The 21610-nt window shown below is 49.9% G+C and overlaps 1 protein-coding gene across 22 annotated transcripts in view; it reads right to left on the bottom strand.

The window, feature by feature from the left end:
- PARD6G (par-6 family cell polarity regulator gamma) overlaps positions 1-21610 on the bottom strand; it is a 202164-nt gene that overhangs the window by 144920 nt on the left and 35634 nt on the right. For 19 of the 22 annotated variants that reach the window (XR_014252040.1, XR_014252041.1, XR_014252042.1 and 16 more), the window contains 2 exons: positions 20333-20476; positions 19873-20095 (listed from right to left, as the gene is read on the bottom strand). Coding sequence is in view for 12 of the 22 variants with exons in the window: in XM_082418409.1 (XP_082274535.1) it covers positions 19873-20095; positions 20333-20476 (367 nt within the window). In the remaining 10 variants the exon portion in view is untranslated. The remainder of the gene's footprint in view (positions 1-19872; positions 20096-20332; positions 20477-21610) is intronic. The other 3 variants (XM_082418416.1, XM_082418415.1, XM_082418417.1) reach the window with 1 other exon arrangement.

The following is a 21610-nucleotide window of genomic DNA, read 5'->3' as shown; positions in this document are numbered from 1 at the left end:
ATTGAAACAGCCGAAAATAACTGCTGGCAGGAAAGCCTGTACTTAGAGCGGACCTCCTTCAGCAGTTCCCATGGCCAGCCCTCCACGCTGCAGGCCAGGCCAGCACAGCAGAGGGGGTCACGGAAGCTCCACGGGAGCCTGGCGGAGGGTCACAGGTCCTCACCCCTGCCCTCGGCGGCCAGGTCTCTGCGCCACCCGGCACCACAAGCCTCACAGCACCCCGTCAGCCGGGTCCCGCCCACGGCAGCTGCGCCCTCGCGGCAGAGGCCGCTGGGCAGTGACGACGACGGGGAGACGTCTCGGCTCCGCGAACCCACGGCCAAGGCCGCCCTTCTCACCAACAGCTCCTGAGCGCGAATGCCAGGGAGCAGTTCCAGGGGCCCTGCAGCAGAGCACCCAGGGCCCGGCCCTGCTCTGGGCCCTCCGCGTGATTCACCCCGAGGACCCTGCGAGAGACACAGCTCCACGGGCCCTCAGTCCACGAACCCAGAGAAGGGGCGAAGACCAGTGCAGCTCCGCTGGCGTTCAACACTTGGCTCGAGGAGGCTCGAAGCCAAGCGAGATGCCTGCCTCAGGAAGACGCTTTAACCGCAGGACTGAGATACACGCCCCGTGACTGGCTTCCGCAGTGCCCCTCGTTAAGGGGTACAATTCAACGGTTTTGGCGCACTCGGTTGTGCAACCATCACCACTGCCTAATTCCAGAACGCTTTCATCACCCCGAAAGGAAACCCCAGACACGTCAGCAGTCACTCCCCACCCCGTACTTGAGGTTGTGACTTTTGCTAGTTTGTCAATCATTCCAGAGTCTCTTTATGCAACTACAAGCAAATACGAACAAAGATTCGTACTCCCTCATTTTGTTTCGGGGGTAACAAATTATACACACAATTCTGTACCTCGGTTTTGCACTTAATACATCCTGAAGACCCTGGATTTTAAGAGCTGAACGAGTCGTCTTCCTGCTGTTCCTAGGGAGCTGCCCAGTCGACCAGCGACAGTCTGGGTCAGGGGAGGGTCCTGACCGGCAGGATTGTCCAAGATGGGCAAACCACGGTGACCAGGAACCACAGTGCACATCTTTCTCCCGTCCAGAGGAATCTGTGGTCCGTCCGGGGACACTTCCTGACGCCGCCCCTCAGGCCAGTGGACACTGCAGCCTGCAGGCTGGGTTTGTGCAAGTGCCTATAGGTCCTCTGCTGACCGCTCGGGAGAGCCGCAGCCTCCTTCTTCACTCCCAACTTCAGCCATGGGAGGAAACCAGAGAAACCTGGACAGTCGTGTGGACCTCTCTGGGACTCAGGTTCGTCCTCTGTAAAAGGGACGGGTCACCCCACTCAGGGAGACCATGGACTTGAGGACGCCTGCCTCGACCGTGAGGGCTCCTTGGACTCTTCATTGGTCCCGGCAGCCCACACGCCAAACCACCATCTTGACGCAGGAAACAGGGCTCATTAAGTTCCCGCTGTAACAACAGACCCTGAAACTGTACTCCCAACCCCCTGTGAAACACACACCACTTCTGCAGCTCCCTTCACCCACCGTCCTGGGAACGCCTGCCCGTTACGAGGCGGCTGGCAGAGCAACGCCGGCAGCACACAGCACGAGAGGATCAACCGGGTCCGGAGCACCAGGTGGATGAGGACTTAAAAAGGAACAAAGGGTGAGGAGGGCGTGTTTTAATTTCAGAAGCACCTCGCCATAGTTTGCGGTCAGCAGGAATTCCCCAGGAACTCGAGGAGGATCCACAGCTAAAGGATCTGTAAACCTCCTCGTGTGAAGCCCTGGAACCGGCAGCGCGAAGTACAGGGTCTCCCTTGCCTGTCAGTGAGTGCCTGGACCAGAGAGCTTCTCAAGCTCTGGCAATTCCTCTGATCGATTCTGAGAGCGCAGGAGACCCATCAAGGTTCACTAGCTAAGTGTGCCCCCACGCTCGACAGTGAGGGCCGCCAGAAAGAGCTGCTGGAGGGGGGGTTTAGGAGGTTCACGTCCTCGGGCGGACACACCCCAAATCTAAACGAGGGCCGGCCTCAGGCTCTGCCCTCCGATGAGCCTGAGCATCAGAATCGTGTTTCCAGTGTCAACCGCACGAAGAACTTCCATCCACTAAATGATGCTTAAAAAGACGGGGATGGTTCCAAGGTCAAAGGTGACATCAGGAGACAATGCGCCCTCTGCTTGGCACCTGCTCCCAAAGGCAAGCACACTTTTTGGTGGTCTCTGAAGCTGGCAGGAGATGGGCAGGGGCCACGTGGGGCAGATTTGTGTTGGAGCCCCCCTCCCCCCGAGGGGCCTCAACCAAATGTCCACCCCACCTGAAGCCCACCCGAGAGCGAGCCAAGGCCAGGGGTGGAGGCACACCCAAGGCTGCGGAGAGTGGCTCCTGGGGCTGGGTGTGAGGACACGCTCGCACATCGCCCGGCGTCCACCACCGCCAGGACAGGCTGGGATGCAGGGAGGACCAGGAAGACGCGACCAGCACACTGGCCTGGGCAAGGAGGGCCGCCAGCCTCAACCTCCCCGTTCTCCTGCTATTCTGTCTGCCAGCAGAGAGTCCCAGGCCTATTAGCCACAGGAGGAGCCATGGGGGCCCGGCCATCTCCAGGCTCCCCTCACCGGAGTCTGGGAGGCGCGGGGAGAAAGTCTGCAGGGAAGCAGATTTGCCGCACTGCTGCTGCCGCCCTGGCAGAGGGCATCCCGCCCCCAACACACAGACACCCGTCATGCTACATGCTGCACTTCCCAGCTCAGAGGGGTCCCAAGCAGGAGGAAGACAAGTGAGGCTGGTTGACCCTTCTGAGTCACTGCTGATGCCCTGACGTGTCCAGAGGAGCTGGATTAATTTAACCTGAGACTCTCCACACGCGATCTGAAGTCCAAGAAGCCCGGCCCTCACTGCCAGCCTCCGGTCCAGGCGTGGTCAGTGCACGGGAACCTGAGGGATGAGGGTGGGCCGCAGACACAGCCCCCAGGGAAGGCCTGGGGTCTCTGCAGGGACATGATGAGGCCACTAGCAAGTGACAATTATTTCCTAAGTGATTTGCTTTTTGCAAAAGTATAATCCCTCACCCTTTGATTTGAAATTCTAAGAAAACCATAGACACTATCAGTTATAAATGTGCCCCATGGGCCTTTTATAGGAATTCATACTTACACGGACGGAGGTATTGCTTGGCGTTTGACTTTAACTCACCAAAACACATAATGTTTTAGTGGGTACAGCTTCAGCTGGGAGATGAGAAAGCTCAGGAGGTGGACGGTGACTGCACAACCATGTGAATGCACTGAACGCCCCTGAACTGCATGCTCATAAACGGTGAAGACGGTACATGTTACGTTACATATGTTTTACCACAATAAAAACGGCCTTTCTTAGTTGGTATGTGCTGTATCAACACTCTCCTTTACAGTCTAACAAGGTACACAACTCCCAGCCGCAGCCTCTCCCTGTCCGTGGTTCTAGCGGCTTGTTGGAATACGGGGGGGCGGGGGGCAGGGTCTAGGGGGCGTATCCTGCATTCACGTCCCCACAGAAGACAACACAGGAGTAAACTGCTTCAAATCCAACTGTCAGTCTCATCCTAGTTCTCCGCCTGCGTTTGTTAAATGCTATGAAGTGGCTCGGGGCTTTACGAGAGCCCGGGTGCAGGTGGGGTCTGCTAGAGATGGTGTCCTCTGTGCTGAATCACTTTCCCACAGGAGAGGATGGAAACTACAGAGATACAGGGCAAAAACAGGAAGACAAATGACTATGCAAGAGGAAATCCAACTCTTGCGTACGCTTCTGGAAAAGAAAAAAGTTCACGATGGAAATTTTAAATCTCTGGACTCCAAACTAGTACAGGTAAATCATGTGTATAGTAAACTACTTGGCACTAAGGTACCACTGAAGTTTACTGGATTCTAAATAAGGATTCTCCTGGCTATGGGAAGACAGTACGGCCTTTAATGTGGTCTTAATCAAGTCCAGTTCCCAAGGCTGACTGCTTGTGCTGAGCTGCGGACATTCACATGTCACACCCATTACAGTGAAATGGTTGGATGTCACCAGCTCTGCATCCTTTGTTGAAAGGTGCCAGATAAGCCCTCACTAGGGGGTATTTTAAATAAATTCCAAACAACTTCAGTTGAGAACTATATTTGGAATGTTTAACCTTTCTTGAAGCTTCAGTTTCAAAACGAGAACAATTATACAACTTGGTTTGTTGTGACAGTCACATGATAGCTTCAAAGTCCTTGGTCAACAGTAAACTGTTAAACGAGCATTTGTTTTGAGAGTAGAAGGGATATATGTGTTCTGAGGCTGTGTGCGTGAGTCACTGGAGAAGCCAACTCTGACCTTCATCCCAGAGGTTGTGGTTCCTGGGTTGGGAAGAGCTCCAGAATCTGCATCTCACAAGCCTCCTCCCCTCCCTGGGGTTCTGATGAAGGTGGTCCCCGGCCACACAGGAATTACTTTTAAGGACTCCTTGAGTAGGATGGTAACAGCGGTGGAGCTTAGGAAGGAATGGATGTTAAAGGGAAACAAGCGGGCTCTGGCTGAGCCTGGGAATGACATAAACAAACACAGAAGCCAACATGCGAGATGCTGGCGTGAGGAGCCATGACGCGCTGTAACGAAAAATGTGATGAGGGTCCTCGAAGCTGCTGTGGGGCGTGAGCTGTATGTCAGGGGCCAGTCCAGCCTCTAAGCTGCTGACCCAGGTGTCTGGGCAGAAGGAGGAAGTGACAGGCAGGAAACCAGCTCAGCCCCACCAGGGATGCCACAGGGACCAAGAGGAGGGGTCAGGCAGGCAGAACATGGAGAAGTAGTCAACAGTGCTGGAAGACAGGCCAGAGTTTGGGAAGAAAGGAGAAAGAAAGTTAAAAAGGAACAAACAAGCAAGCAAACACCTCCAGAGCTGTGAGTTTAAGGGCCTTGCATGAAGGTGGAACCAAAGCAATTTCATTCAGGGCTTTGGAACCATTTTTCTAGAACAGAGCATCCTTCTTCCCCGCCAGCTCCCTGTTTAGAATGATTCCCTCCTCTTCACTGGTGAATTCCACTGAGGACAGATCACAGTGGATGGGTGGGCTTCAGACGAGCCCACCCGGATTTCCACCAGCTTCCGGTCTCCACAGCTGTCCTCTGCAACGAGAAGCCCTTTTAAACAGAAATGGCCACATAGAACTAGCGGAACCTGTCACAAGAGTGTCCTTGAGCATCTCCGTGTGGTGTGCTTTCATGGGAGCTGCACCCGGGGTCCAGTCTCCTCCCTTGGGGGGGGGCTTCCATGGGGCCCACACCAACTGCAGGCTCTCCTCCAGCTGTCTTCATTCTCTCTCCAAAAGAATTTCTTCCAAACGGAGTGGCATTTAATAGGATTCAAAATGACTACTAACAGGAATATAAACAGCGTCCCCAGCCCAGTGACCCTAAGGATACAGGTAGGTGTAGATTAGATGGGCTAGCCTTTAGCTAAGAGGGAAGACTTCACTGTTTTGAGTAACCTGGAGCTTTTTTCTAGCAAAAACATGTCAAATGCAAAATGCTTAAAAGAACACAATTTAAGATTAATACCGGGCTTCCCTGGTGGCGCAGTGGTTGAGAATCTGCCTGCCAAAGCAGGGGACACGGGTTTGAGCCCTGGTCCGGGAAGATCCCACATGCCGCGGAGCAACTAAGCCCTTGCGCCACAGCTACTGAGCCTGCGCTCTAGAGCCCGCGAGCCACAACTGCTGAGCCCATGCACCACAACTACTGAGGCCCGTGCGCCTGGAGCCCACGCTCCGCAACAAGAGAAACCACTGCCATGAGGGGCCCGCACACTGCAACAAAGAGTGGCTCCCGATTGCCACAACTAGAGAAAGCCTGCGCGCAGCAACGAAGACCCAACGCAGCCAAAAATAAATAAATTAAAAAAAAAAAAGATTAATACCAATCAACTACTTCTCACCTATGCAAAAGATGTTTTAGCCAGCCACTTTATAAACACGCTAAAAAAAAGGTCTCGACTGAAGGCAACTGGAATATAGATCTCCCAAGGGATGTGCGATTGGTCCCCAGATCTTATCAAGACCTTGAGGGGCTTCTCCTATGTGCCCCCTCCTCTCACCTGCAGGTTCTGAGGGGGATCTGTCATCTGACCGCATCCTTGGCCAGAAGCTCCCTATGTACTCACCAGCTGACGAGTGAGCCCCTGCTGTTTGCAGGTGGGGTATGCAATCCCCAGGCTCTCTTGGAGCTCAGAGACCCCTGGTCACCTCCCACCATTTCCTCCCATCACAGACTTCAGCCTGGCGCTTCGAAACGGAGCCCCCCAACTTTCTGCTTCTTCCGTGACCCTGCACACGCTTTTCAGCTCTGGCACCACCTCTTCACAAAGCCCTCCTGGACTCTCCACCCAACGCAGTTCTTCCCAGTTCCCGAAGCACAGTCCCCTGGGTGGTCGCTGTTTTCACGGCAGACTGTGGGGCTGCAAGTCCCTTGTTAGCGCAGGAGCCACGACCTGACCTTGTCCCCCAGGACTTGGCAGTGCCGAGCACAGAGCAGGTGCCCATCAGCGAGGTGAGCCTGTAACTGACCGCCCTGCCTCTGCTCAGTGACAGGGGTCACACCCGAGGGGCAGAAGCATGGCCACGCAGACCGGGGTGAGCCTGTCAGTGGACCATGTTAGCCGAATGAGTAAGTCAGCAGAGAGCTGGTAGTTCTGTGACCATTATGAATGACGGCCTAGAAGCCACATCTTTAGTAGGCGCTCTGCGTTTTCCAGGGCAGAGTTAGGGCTGGCTGACCTAGGAACCATTATCCGGATCAAAGGGCAATGAAGCAAAGACCTGACTTTTGGAAGCTGCCAGAGGCCAGGTCACCTCTCCAAAATCTCTGTGCTGACACCTGTGGACACCCATCCCCAACAAGGGCCAGGAAAACTCAACCTTAACCCCTTGCTTACAGAGGCCCACGGGGGCTGGCGCTTCTCGATCTGCTGGCCTTCAGAAACACTTGGTAAAACCCGGTTTTAACTCCAGGCACAGGGCGCCCCCCGCCAAGCTGCACACCTGCTGCGGGGACGCTGCCAGCCTGCTCGGCACAGCAGGCCTTCCAGACGGAAAGGAGCGGGGCCCCACCTCACGGAGAGTATAGCCCAGGACACGCAGCAGGCACGGGTTCCCTTGGGCCGCAGAGGAAGCGGGTGCGGTGGGCAAGGCACCACCCACAGGGCACCTCGCCCCGTTCACACAGGGCGTCTGCTTCAACCTCCCCACGGCTCCCCATCAGCCTTGGAGCAACCCGCACGGCCCTGCAGCGGCCGGCCCATCCCTGGGGCTACAATGCCTCCCTGCAACATGCCTCCCAGTAGAACCTGCACCCAGAGAGCAGGAACAGGACCCAACCTGCGTGCCGCGGCACTGGCGGGGCGTGAGATTCAGCGAGTCCAAGAAGGAATGACCGCTTGCCGGCCTGAACGTAGGCGGGCCCCATGGGAGGTGCCTGAGTGCCAGGCTCTGAGCACCTCCAAGGCCTCAGGCACACGTGGGAGGTCGGGGTGCGGATGCAGAGTTTACAGGCAGGGCTGCTCCAGAAGGGCAAAGAATCCCTCCCTTCTAAAAGCAGGTGACACCACATAACCCTCACCCCCCTGGAAACAGAAACGCAGCCCTGTTATACTACCTGAGGGGCACGTTTAAAAAGAGTTTTCAAAGAGAAACACTACGGAGAACAGTACGGAGGGTCCTTAGAAAACTAAGAATAGAACGGCCATACGACCCAGCAATTCCACTGCTGGGCATGTACCCTGAGAAAACCGTAATTCAAAAGGAGTCATGTACCACAATGTTCACTGCAGCTCTATTTACAGTAGCCAGGACATGGAAGCAACCTAAGTGTCCATCAACAGACGAATGGATAAAGAAGACGTGGCACATATACACAATGGAATATTAGCCATAAAAAGAAACGAAATTGAGCTATTTGTAGTGAGGTGGATGGACCTAGAGTCTGTCATACAGAGTGAAGTAAGTCAGAAAGAGAAAAACAAATACCGTATGCTAACACATGTATATGGAATCTAAGGAAAAAAAATGGTTCTGAAGAACTGACGGGCAGGACAGGAATAAAGACGCAGATGTTGAGAATGGACTTGAGGACACAGGGAGGGGGAAGGGTAAGCTGGGACGAAGTGAGGGAGTGGCATGGACATATACACACTACCAAATGTAAAACAGATAGCTAGTGGGAAGCAGCCGCATAGCATAGGGGATCAGCTCGGTGCTCTGTGACCACCTAGAGGGGAGGGAGAGGGAGGGTGGGAGGGAGACGCAAGAGGGAGGAGGTATGGGAACATATGTATATGTATAATTGATTCACTTTGTTATAAAGCAGAAACTAACACACCATTGTAAAGCAATTATACTCCAATAAAGATATTAAAAAAAAAAAAGAAAAGAAATCCTACTAACACAGGCAGCCTGACAACCAGGATTATCAGCTGAAACATGAAGAGAAAGCCCCAAACCGTGCCTCCGTTCCTGGCCTTATTTCCCATCAAAGCAGAACTCCTTGAGCTCGTCCTCACTGAGAACTGGCTTAAATACATGTGTTGATCGTCACAAACAAGCCACTCTGATAAGACAGGAAAGAAACGATACGATGCCCACGTTCAGCCACACGGTCCTTTGGCCTCCGTGGAAGCAAACGGCTTTAGCTGGTACCGTCCGCCCCCCTGGGCGGCTTCCCCCCAGGAGCTCACGTCCTGCGGGTCTTCAGCTCCCACCCAGGGAGGCCAGGTTGGGAGGGGCTCCCTGAGCTCAGGAGCCTGGAGCAGGATAATCAGCTCACGGGGGCAGGCTGGGACCTGCAAGGTACCAGACTCAGGCGTCCGCGGCGGCTGCTGTCCTAGCAGGAGGGCAGCCCTCCCCCCACACCACTCGCCAGCCCCTCACTGGCCTTTGCTGCAGCGTTCAAGACAGTAAATTCAAAGCTCACGAGCTTCCATGCCACACAAGAACGGCCTTCAAAGATGTGTTTTAAAAAGACCCAATTCAAATGTCATTCTAGTGCCCTGCTAAAGAGAGGTCCACTGGCAAAAATATACTTTAGTTAAAAATACGCATGCCTTTTAATCCGGCAAGAACATTTCTACCAATTAATCCTGAATCTGACATGTACATAAAAAGGTACAACACAGTTTATTGTAATGAAAAATTGGAACAGTTTAAATAGAAATTATTATGGGATTGGTTACATTTTGTTAAATTCATACAACTGCTATGTCTGTTAAAAAGATGGTGTATATCTATGTATCTACAAGGAGTCAAAAATATGATGCTAGGCTAAAATAATCTCTACAGTATGTGTATTATGACCCTGTTTATGTGAAACTATATCCAACTAGTTGTATCTACACCAAGGGTTCTGGAGGGGTCTCACCAAACTGCTAACAATGGTCACCTCAGGGCGGTGGAGTTATTTCCGTGTTGTTTGAATTTTCTTTTACAAATATGTTATAAACAGAAAAAACATCTTTTAAAACAAAAGTTTCACAAAGGGTTTGATGACATAGGATATGTTTATGATATGTAAGGATTTTAAAAAGAATCCAAATTATTAGTATACTATGGGCTTGAATACATAAAAAGTATATATGACTCGCAAATAAATAAGGAAAGAGGAGAATCCAATTCCATCTGTGTAAACTCTCACTGTTTGTACACAAGGTGTTCTGTGGGACAGTTAGAGAACAGAATCAGCCTTCGATGTTCTCCCCTCCCTCCCAAAGGCTCAGCTGGAGGGGAAGCTGCAGACCCAGTGACATGGGTGGCGTGAGCCACATACAGGAGACGGCGAGGCCCAGGCTGCCGGACAGGGCCTGCACAGAGTGGCCAGCTCTTCCAGGACAAGCTCTTTCTGGACGGTGGGCGGCTCTGGCTTTGTTTGCTTTTTAATGAGCTACATCAGCACATTCTCTCCCCCCATCCACTCCCACTCCAGGGGTGAACACCGGCTTCAGGCATTTTGTTTTCTGCATGTTCCCACGGTAGAGCAGTGGGAGAGTTTTTGCCCTTTTTCACAGTTGGAAAAAACAAAAAAGGAAATTCTCCAAACACACGAACTTCCAGGAATCAGTGACAATTAAAAAAGCAAATGTGTCTCATGAAAAAGCTCCCAGAGCAGAGGGGTGTTTAACTGCAGGTTCTCACACACCTGTTCCTATACGCGTGGGCGCATAGATGAAGCTAATTCAGCAGAACTACATCTTTACCCTGCCCTCAACACACAGCCTCAAAACCTTCGGCAGCATCTGAGGAGAGAGAGTAAAATGGGGAGAGAAACAGAGAGATTCAGCTGTGGCAGCTACACTGTTAGACCCACTGAGTGCTTCCTGCTAAGCAGTAAGCCCCCAACGTAAAAGCCAAACACGCCTCCTGCTAATTAATGACGAATCCAAGGAAAGCGTTTATAAGCAGAATTTACAGGCCTGATACTTTAAGAGTCTGCCAGTGTCTATAACCAAATTTTCAATGATTCTATACGTTTTACTTTGAAGAACTTCCCTTACTTTTTCCGGCCACACACTTAAGTGACATCGCAAGCAAATACCCCTACCTCCCCACCCTGCCCCCAGTCATGCAAATTCTGATAAGTCAAAAGTTTTAAAATGTGTCTTCCTCATTCTAGAAACCCCAAAGAATGCCAGAACGCCAAGAGCGGTTAACAGACACATGTAAATGAGCAATATTTATGTTTATTTTAAAAGTAAATAGTTGAGAGCCCTCTAATTGTGCTGGAAATCTTTTGGTATAACTGTCTTCAACGAGCCTCCTCTGACACCCTGGGAGGCCCCTTACCCCATCTGAAAGCAACTGAAAATTCCATCAGGGTTCCTCCCCTGGTCCTGGGCCGGGACCTGGGGGTAAAAGGGCCATCTCTTAAATGATGAGAACACAGGGGTTGCTAGTATTGGGAGGGTTTATTTGATGGGTGAGTGGTGACAAGTGAGTGTCTGCACTTCCTGTTTATTCTGCTAAAAATAGACTCCCAGCTCCTTTGCTGGTCTCGTCCTGGATCCCCTCTGACTTGGGCTGGTTTCCCCAGTGTTCCTGCGTGCTCGGGGAGGACGGGAGTATGCAGGGGATGGAGAGGATCTGGGATCCAGGCTCCCCACTGTGACTGCTTCATCCTGGTAACTGCTCTTCTTCTTCACTTAAATGGGCAAAGCATTAAAGTGAAAGGCACAATGACATCTTTTATCTACCCAAGGGAAAAACCCCACAGCTGGTAACAGTAGCCAGCCCAGGACAGAGGACTGACAAAGTCTACTAAATGCAGAAGGAAAGAAGTCTGCAGATGTGAAGGCCAAAGGCGTGGTTCTCTGCCCCCTGTGGACACAAATGCCCCTGACGGGGTCCCAGGAGGGCAAAATCCCAGTCATCGCTGGCCTGTTGTCTGAGCGCCCAAATGCAGACTATCTACAGCTGGGTTCTTAACTCTGCGTCCCAAGAACCCTCAGCAATCTGATGAGGCTTGGGAACTCCTTCTCAGAATAATGTTCTTAAACGCATAAAGTAAGAGACATGGGATGACAAAAGAAAGAAATTACTTTGAAGGCAATGATCAAAACACTAAAGCAAGTGTGGGATACAACACTACATATGCTTTCTTACTAATGCATTCAATAACAATCTGCACTATTTAAAAATAATGATTACTGTAAATGATATTCAAGATCTCTGGCTGATATGATCACATGATATGAAAATGCTATCTGTAATTTCTACTGGTAACAACGTTGCAGGTCCTGCTAATTTTACTGTGCCTGACACTGACATTCCTAATGAGTTCAAGGATGGCAGCCAGGGAAGCCCCTTGGGAGCCAACTTGGGTGTCCTGAGCGCTGTCTTGAGTCCCAAAGCCAGTGCATCAGGACAGCAGGTGCTGCTCACAGCTGAGGCCGCAAGTGAAGAACAAAAAGTCCCTATTACCAGGGGAAAAGACGATTTTTAAAAAAATCTGTACAAATAAATGAGTTAAAAAGTCAAAGTATTCACACGGATTGAGGATGGCTGAAGTTTGGAAATAAAGCCTGGAGACGAGCCCAGATGACTTCACTCAGGGCCGAGACTCAGATCCAGGAGAGCCTGGTTTGAATCTCATACTTTTAATTTTTAACAACTTTACTGGGATATAATTTACATCCCATAAAGTTCACCCATGTAAAGAGTATAATTCAATGGTGATTAGTATATCTACAGAGCTGTGCAACCAGCACCACTATCGAATTTCAGAATATTTCCATGATCCAGCAAAGAAACCCTGTACCTCCCACCCTCATGAATGTGCCTTCTGTCTCTACAGACTGCCCATTCTAGACTTTTCATATACAGTTGATTCTCGTTATTCACAGTAGTTACGTTTCACAGAGTCTCCATGAACACTGCATTACTGAATACTGAACCATGGCTGCCAGGAAATGCAGGGTCCTGTGAGCCTCTGATCACAACATTTTCATCCACCAAGCAATAAACTTGCGTTAGTGTGTTTCTGGTTAAGACGCCTTATTTCATATATACTATTGATTCATTAACATCGAACTCATGACCAACAGCATTTTCTAAGTAAAGCACATCCCATCCACCTTGGGCTCAGAGAAGCCCTACAGCACTCTGGCACTACGCTTGGGGCAATTTTAAACAGTGAAATCACATGCACACATAGGAGAGTTCTGGGATGACGGTAGAGAAGGGAGCACCAGGGACACCCCCAACCTGGACAACAATGGCAGGACCTGTCTGTGGTAACTAATTTGGAAATCTGAGGCCTGTTGAAGACTCACGACTTCAAGGGGAAGAACTAGAATGTTACTGCCCTCAACTCTGGTTCATTTCAGGTCTTAGCACCCACCCATCACACTCCCAGCCACACAGCAGGCAGCTCTGCATGTATGTCTGGAGTAGCTTGCAGGAGCCAGGGTGGGCAAAGAGGACCCTGCCCTGCAAATACCAGGAATCTGTGCTCTGATGCTGACTGTTGCATCTGATCGCAAAGGTGCAGCCAGAGGCAGGTGGCCATTGTTGTTACACTTTCCCCCATTGTTGCAAACCCCTCCCCAAGAAGCTGAAGTGACCTGAAGGGGATTTCAAAAGTGAGTGCCCTTTTATCCCCCCTTTTTCTCTTTTCTCCTTTCATGAACCAGACATTAAAGACTAGGACATTGAAAAACAACTGCGAAAACCAGAAAGTGACTGTGCGTGCCCAAGGAAAGTCTCAGAAAAGACCTCAGAAGTTATTAATTTTACACCTCATGCTGATGGCTTGGCAGAGAAAGCCTACAACAATAATTTTAAAAAGCCAAAAAAACAAAACCAAAAACCAAACCCCCCCCCTAGCAAACCCTGGGGGAGGGGTAGAATCTGATTTCCAGAGTTGCCACGTTATTAGATTAAAATGTCCAGTGTTCAACAAAAAATCACAAGGCATACAAAGAAATAAAAGAGTATGGCCCATTCACAGGAGAAAATAATTCAACAGAATCTGTCCCTGAAAAGACTTAATGGCAGATATATTAGACAAAGACTTTAAAACAACAGTCCTAAAAATGCTCAAAGAACTTTAGGAATATGTGGAGAAAGTAAAGAAAACAAAGTATGAACAAAATGGAAATATCAATAAATATATAGAAAACCCAAGAATAAACTAAAAAGAAATCCTGGAGCTGAAAAGTACAATAACTGAACTGAAAGATTCCCTCGAGGGATTCAAAGGCAGATCTGAGCAGGCAGAAGAAAGAATCAGTGAACCTGAAGATAGGGAAATGTAAATCATCAAGGCTGAGGACTAGAAAGCAAAAGATTGGGGGGAAAAAAAGAAAATACCCTAAGGGGCCTGTGGTACACCATCAAGAGGACCAACATATGTATTATGGGAGTCTCAGAAGAGGAAGAGAGATAGAAAAGAGCAGAGAGACTATCTGAAGAAGAATGGCTGAAAACTTTCCAAATTTGAATAAAGACATGAATATAAAATTCCAGAAGCACAGCAAATTCCAAATAAGATGAACTCAAAGAGACCCACATTGAGACAAATTTTAATCAAACTTTCAAAAGCCAAGGACAAATAGAGAATCTTGAAAGCAGCAAGAGAGAAGCAAAATCATCACATGCAGGCCATCCTCGATAAGATTATCTGCAGATCTCTCATCAGAAACTTTGGAGGCAAGTAGACAAAGGGCAATGTATTGAAAAGGTGGAAAGAAAAAAACCTGTCAATGAATAATCCTATACCCAGTAAAACTGTTCTTCAAAAGTGAGGGAGGAATCAAGACATTTCAACATATACGAAAGCTGAGGGAGTTCATTACCACTAGACCTGCCCTGCAAAAAATGCTCAAGGGAGTCCTGCTGATGAAATGAGAGGATAGTAGACAGAATTTCAAAGCCAACTGGAGAAATAAAGATCTCTATAAAATTAAATATATGGGTAATTATAAATGCTATATTATTGGAACAACGGTTTAGACTGGACTTTTTGTTTTCTACATGGTTCAAAAGATTAACACATTTTTTAAAAAAGAAAACAATTATAAGTGTAAAGCCAGTATTAAGGTAACTTTGATTTGTAACTCCAAATCTTTTTTTCTACATAATTTAGGAGTCTAATGCATTTAAAAGAAGTATTAATTTATGTCTGGGGGCACACAATGTAAAAAGATGTAATTTTGTGACATCAACAACAAAAGTAGTAGGGATAGAGCTGTAAAAGAACAGAGTTTCTGTATGTTACTAAAGTTAAGATGGTATGAATTCAAATTACAGTGTTATAACTTTAGGATGTTAAATGTAATCGTCATGGTAGCCAAAAAGAAAATAGCTGTATAGTATACACAAAAGGAATTCATATGAAATCTCAAAGGACTCTGAGTAGCCAAAACAATCTTGAAAAAGAGACCAAAACTGGAGGACTCACACTTCCTGATTCTAAAACTTATTACAAAGCTACAGTAATCAAAACAGTGTGATACTGAGATAAAGACAGACATAGAGACTGATGGGATAGAATAGAGAGCCTGGAAATAGAGTCTCACATATAGTCAAATGATTTTCTACAAGGGTGACAGGACCACTAAATGTTTAAAGGGCAGTCTTTTCAACAAATGGTGTTGGAAAATAGGATATCCACATGCAAAAGAATAAAGTTGAACCCTTACCTAACATCGTACACAAAAATTAACTCAGAATGGATCAAGAACCTACATTGAAGACTTAAAACTATAAAACTCTTAGAAGAATACGTAGGACAAATGCCTTATGACATTGGATTTGGCAATGATTTCTTGGATATGATACCACAGGCACAGGTAACAAAAGAAAAATTAGACAAACTGGACCTCGGGAAAAATTTAAAATTTTGTACATCAAAAGACACAATCCACAGAGTAAAAGGCAACCCACAGAATGGGAGAAAATGTTTGCAAATAATATATCTGATGAGGGATCAACATCCAGATAAATAGGAAGTCCTAAAACTCAACAACCAAAAACAAACAACCTAGTACAAAATGGGCAAAAGACTTCAATGTCTATTCAATGGCCATTAAGCAAGTGAAAAGATGCTGAACACTACTAGTAATCAGGGAAACACTAATCAAAACTACAACGAGCTACCACCTCACACCCATCAGGATGGCTATTATCCAAAAACCAGAAAGCAACGAGTGCTGGTGTGGATGTGGGGAAACTGGAACCGTTACACACTGTTGGTGGGGACGTAAAATGGAACAGCCACTGTGGGAAACAGTATGTGGGTTCCTCAAAAAAAATCAAAAATAGAATTACCACGTGACCCAGAAATTCCACTTCTGGGTTTATACTCAAAGAGGATCTCAAAGAGAGATCTGTCACTCATGTTCACAGCAGCATTATTCACAATAGCTTAAATGTGGAAGAAACTCACGTGTTCATCAACAGATGAGTGGATACGCACAATGTGGTATTGTCATAGAATGGAAGGAGGACTAAATTGTGACACAGGCTACAACATGGCTGAACCTGAAAGACATGATGCTCATGACATGCGCTGGCACAAAAGGACAAATCCGGAATGACTTCACTTATGGGAGGTGCTCAGAGTTGTCAAAATCCTAGAGACAGAAAGTGGAATGGTGGTTGCCAGGTTTGGGGGAGGGGAAATGGGGAGTTACTGTTTAAAAGGCAGAGTGATTCAGTTTTAGAAGATGAAAGGGGACGGATGGTGGCGGCCGCACAGTGCTGTGAATGTATTTAACGCCACTGAGCTGAACACTTAAGAATGGTTACGATGCTAAATTTTATGTTGTAGGTATTTTAATACAATTTCACAAAACAAAAAAGTACAAAAATGTGGAAAATGTGGCACTAAGTAGACCATGAAAAGCACGCTTGTTCGCAGCGTGAGCTCAAACAAGCAGGCAGAGCAGTGCCTACTTAGCCTCGTCTGGAACACGCGTTGGCAACCTGCGCACGTCTGCAAACGATTGTGAAAGGGCCCTGCGTACTGACGCTGGGTTACAAACAAACTGGACCGAGTTCGCAAACACAGAATCTGCACAGGATGAGGACAGATCGCAAATGGAATCCTGTAACACACGGCTGTTTGTTCCACTTGGCGTTCTTTCCCGTCTGCACTGCAGTCTGGACCCTTTAGTACTTCGTTCCTTTATATGGCCGAATAATACCTCATTGGATGGATATACCACATTTTGTTTATCTATTCATCCACCACGGACACATGTTTTCCATATCCTAGTATTTTGCTGAGGGGTTTTTACATCTATATTCATAAGGGATGTTGGTCCGTAGTTTTACTGTGCTGTCTTTGTGTGGTTTGGGGAGGGGATTAGTAAGTGGCAAACAAATTCATTTTCCTAAACATCACTGTGGGTGTCTTTCAACATCTATTAGAAGAATGACTCTTCATTTGTGATGGTCAAACAATTTCCTCTTACAATACACATCAATGTACAGAAAGTTATTAAGTAAAACTACAGACCAGGTGTGGTTACAGTAAGATCATGAGAATGGCATTACTGTGACCAAAATCTCGGGACCCATGCTGTAGGAAAAGGACATGGGACTTGAGTGTCACCTCCAGAGGAACCTCAGCTCTGCCCCACCCATGACGGACACCCCCTTTCACACGGTTAGCGAGCCTTTCCGGAACACGTAGGGCACCAGGATGGGTCCTGCTTGCGGCCGTCCACAGACACACGACTGCCCTTGCCTCTCCCACTGGGACGCAGTCTTTTTTTTTTTTTAATTTTATTTATTTATTTATTTATTTAATTTATGGCTGTGTTGGGTCTTCGTTTCTGTGCGAGGGCTTTCTCTAGTTGTGGCGAGCGGGGGCCACTCTTCATCACGGTGCGCGGGCCTCTCACTATCGCGGCCTCTCTTGTTGCGGAGCACAGGCTCCAGACGCGCAGGCTCAGTAGTTGTGGCTCACGGGCCCAGTTGCTCCGCGGCATGTGGGATCCTCCCAGACCAGGGCTCGAACCCGTGTCCCCTGCATTGGCAGGCAGACTCTTAACCACTGCGCCACCAGGGAAGCCCCTGGGATGCAGTCTTTGCAGCTGGCCTCCACTGAGGACAGGGAGAGGAGAGCCCCAGTTTCCCCAGTGATGGAGGGAGGGGCCAGGCTTTGGGAGCATCAGGAAGATTTTCCTCTCGAAGCCCGACAATAACCTGAGGTAGGTTCTCCCACTGTACAGATGGGAACATTAGGGTCGGGGGCCGCAGAGCCGGTGAGGAAGTGCTGGGGGCGGGGTATGAGTGCGGCTCCCTGCTGCCGCCTCACAGAGAAAGGCAGGGGCTGGAGGCGAAGCCTGCACCCTTACAGCACAGGACGGTTAGAAACCCTACGGCAGCTAGTTAAGCTCTGGGCTATTCCTCTGAGACCAAGGGAAAGAGGAAAAGAAAAATAATAAAGACAGGAGGCAGGGCCTGAGCCAGCAAGCTGAGCAGCAAAGCCATCCGAGCGACCCGCGGAAGCTGGCACATCCCCCCCTGCGGCTTCCTGCCTCACCTGAGCTTCAGTGACTCGACAGCACAGGCTGCCAAGTGTCCCTAGGGCTGCCCTCCAAAGGGCAAGAGTGCCTGCGGCGGTGCTCCCAATGCAGCAGTACAGAGCGGCCTGTTTCCTACACAGGTGGCAAAGCCCGTGTGCACGTCCGTCACTCACACGGCTTCACACCCACTACTCACCCTTCCGCACCCTGTGAGACAACGCCGCGACCTGGGATGGCCAGGGCAGAGCTGTGGACGTGGGGTCTGGACCACGCGCCAGCCCTGGGGGCAACTGATGATACAACACAGAGAGAGCAGAATAAAGAGACAAGGGGATGGGGGCGGCGGGGACACAGGCCAATCGAGACCAGGCCTTGCTGAGAGGGTGGGTGACAAGAGGCACCCAAATGACATGAGGAGCAGCGGGCCCCCCCACACCCCACCCCCACGCCCCGCCCCCCGGCGGGCGCAGCAGGGTGCGGGTGTGGCCACAGCAGAGGGAAGGCGCAGCAGCACAGGGGGCCGCAGCCAGGGGCTGTGCGGGGCCTGAGGCCCCAGCAACTCCACAGGAGAGCGAAAGCCAGTTCCCCCAGGCCACCGTGAGGAAGTGACAGCTGTGTTGACTTTCGGTACCATCAGCAGGACACCCAGGCTAAACAAGGGCTGCAGATGCAGAGCTTTCTGATCTAGTGCCAGGGAACCAGTCCGAAGTGAGGTCAGCAGATCCCCTGCTGCTCCCTCGCTACACACTCCCTTCCAACACCACAGACAAGAGGACGGCAGCAGCCAGCGTTCAGAGCACGGGCTGCCGGCCAGCGCGCTCTGAGCACTCGGCATGTGCGGACGGCTTGGCGGGTGAGCGCTCTTCGAACACCGTCACGCGAAGGGGGGACTCGGGCGGAGGAGAGAGGGCCAGGCACCTGGGCCCGCACCTCGGCCTCCTGCAGTCTCACACTTACCAAGCCTGGCTCGGGCTCCCGCAGCCGGGAGGGCCCCCCGCCCAGCACGCTGTGCTGCGGCTTCTAGTGTCCGTGAAGCTGCCCCACTGCCCCAGAGGTTAAGACCATTCTCTCTCCTCCCCATACGCCGAAAGTCCACAACGGCGAGTACGGTGTCCACAACGGCGAGTACGGTGTCCCCACCGCCATGCTGCTCCCCCAGGGTGGTCAGCACTTGCTGTGGGCACGGAGGTCTGCTCAGGGAAGGAGCGAGGGTCGTGACCAGGGCAATCATAAGGTGCCTCTTTCCTTAACCTCAGGCCTCGCCCGCAGGCGGCTCTTTTCTTCAGTACGTTATGTAGAATCATCAGGGCTCTCCCAAGTTCAGAGGCGATAAAGCAAATCGAACACGCGGCTCTGAGAAGTGACTCCACAGCAGGGTGCCCCACCTTTCAGCCGCTAACCTGTGTTAGTGATTTATTCTCACATAAAACGATATTGTTCTTACTTACAGCAAAGCTAGGCCTTCAGAGCTAAAAGTTAACCGAAGTTATAATCTAAAGCTAACATTTTTTTTCAACCCTAAAAAGACAGCGGAAAACATACACTAACAACCGGAAGTTTCATTCTTGGGTTACTGGCTAATGCATCCAGTTAAAATACTGAAAATATCGACATTATTTTTCCTCAGTATTTAAGAATCGTAAGTCAACACGATTTCAGGTGGAAAATGCAGCTTAAATATTGTTAAGCCTTTCTCAGAAATTAACGTTGACCAAACAGATGTTAATTTCTTTAGTCTCCCACCAAAGGCTAGGAAACAGAGTAACATGGCTCTGAAATGACAGACAAAACAGAAAAGTGCATTTATTTTTTAAATGAGTGCCGGGCAAGAGCGGCAGCTCAGCCTCCTCGGTACCTCGTTTCTGGATGAAGACCCTGAGCAGGGGGTTTGCGCTGGAGACCGCCTTGCAGAAGTTGTCATCGTTGTTGATGGGCAGCAGGTCGCCGTGCACGTCCGCGTAGCCGATGGTCACCTCGGTGTTGGAGATGTGATGGGTGTGCACCACCAGCTTGTAGAAGTCTTCGAACTTTCCAGGCTTTTGACGGTCCAAGGAGAACCTTCGGAACTCAGCTCCAAACTACAACGAAATAGACAGCGGGTACGCGAACAGCAGGGAAAGGGCAGCAGAGTCGTGGCTTGTTCGCCTGACAAAGGAGCATTTACAGAGCCTCCAGGAGGCCTGGGACACGGCTGCGAACGGCACCCCAGTCCTCAGGGCTACGCGAGCCCAGAGGGGAGGGACCAGCTCACTCAGCATGGACCACGTCCTCAGTGCAGGACAGGCGCTGGAGCTCAGTTTGTGGGGGACCCTCACCTCATCTGAGGACGCTGGGGCGCATCTCCAGGCCCAGGCAACAGTGTCTGCACAACCCCGGGGCAGCCTTAGACACTCAAAGGTGGGAGGGAAGCAAAGGCCAGCTGCAACTTCTGAACTCTTTCCTAAGGGCAATGGGAAGTCCTGGAACAATTGTAATATTAAGGAAGGAAACGACTTGATATGATTTGCATTTTTAAAAAGACCAAACGGCTGCACTTCAAAAGGATCAGATGCTTCACAAATCTCTGGGGCAGGAGCATGGGTTCTGGACTGGCCAAAAGGACAGAGCAGTTCTTTTCACAAAAGATGCTATTCGCTCTCCTGTTGTAGGAAACATGCAGGGCCCACCTCCTTCCTGTCAGCCCCTGGCTCCGGCTCAGATGCCCACAGAGTTGCCTGCAGACCTCCAGGCCACCTGCCAGGAGAGGACCCTGGGTCAGCTCCCATGGGCCGACTGTCCAGCGATCTCAGGAGAGGACCCTGGGTCAGCTCCCATGGGCCAACTGTCCAGCGATCTAAGGACACCGCCTGTTTGTTCAGCCTGAGGCTGCTGGCTTAGGACATGCTGTTGTTCCTCACTTGCCAAAGGGACCTTTATTCATCAGGCAGGACAGATGCTGTGCTCTTGTACATAACTGACAACTAATTATATTGGTTCCAAAACACACAAAAATGAAATGTCTAATGTTTACACAAACTAATAGTTACATCATCTAGACACTATGTCAACTACTCAAGGGCAATGCGACCCAAACCATACAGGTGTGAGTGGTTCTAAACTTTGGGGAGGCATCAGAATCACCTGGAGGACCCCAGAGTTCTGGAACTGCCTGATTTGGAATGCAGCCCAGGAATGTGCATTTTTAACAAGTTCCCAGGAGAAGCTGATGGTGCTGGTCTGCAAAGCACACAGACAAAACCACAGATTTAAAGGGAATCAGTCTTCAGACCTCAACCTCCACAGATCTCTTAGAAACAGAGCCTCAGATCCCATTTCCCTTTTTAAAAGCAAAGGACAACATCCATCCTGCACTGCCCCGGGAACGAAAAACTTCAAATTTGGGAAAACCACCTTCAATGGCTAATCGAAACTAAAGCCTGGCTCCGCAGGCCAGGGCCCAGGGGAGCACTCTCCCTCGTCCCCTGCTGTTGCCAGAGATGCCTCCCCTTGCGACGGGGTCCTCTCCCCTTTACTTAGAAGACAAGCACCGTTCTCCTTCTCCGTATTTTCTCCAAGCACTCACGAGAGCAGCTCACAGTGAGCAAGGCACACCC

The sequence above is a fragment of the Balaenoptera physalus genome (assembly GCF_965194825.1).
Source record: "Balaenoptera physalus genome assembly, chromosome: 12".
Lineage (NCBI taxonomy): Eukaryota > Metazoa > Chordata > Mammalia > Artiodactyla > Balaenopteridae > Balaenoptera > Balaenoptera physalus.
Note: the sequence above shows the minus strand (reverse complement) of the source record. Positions and strands in the feature narration are given on the sequence as shown.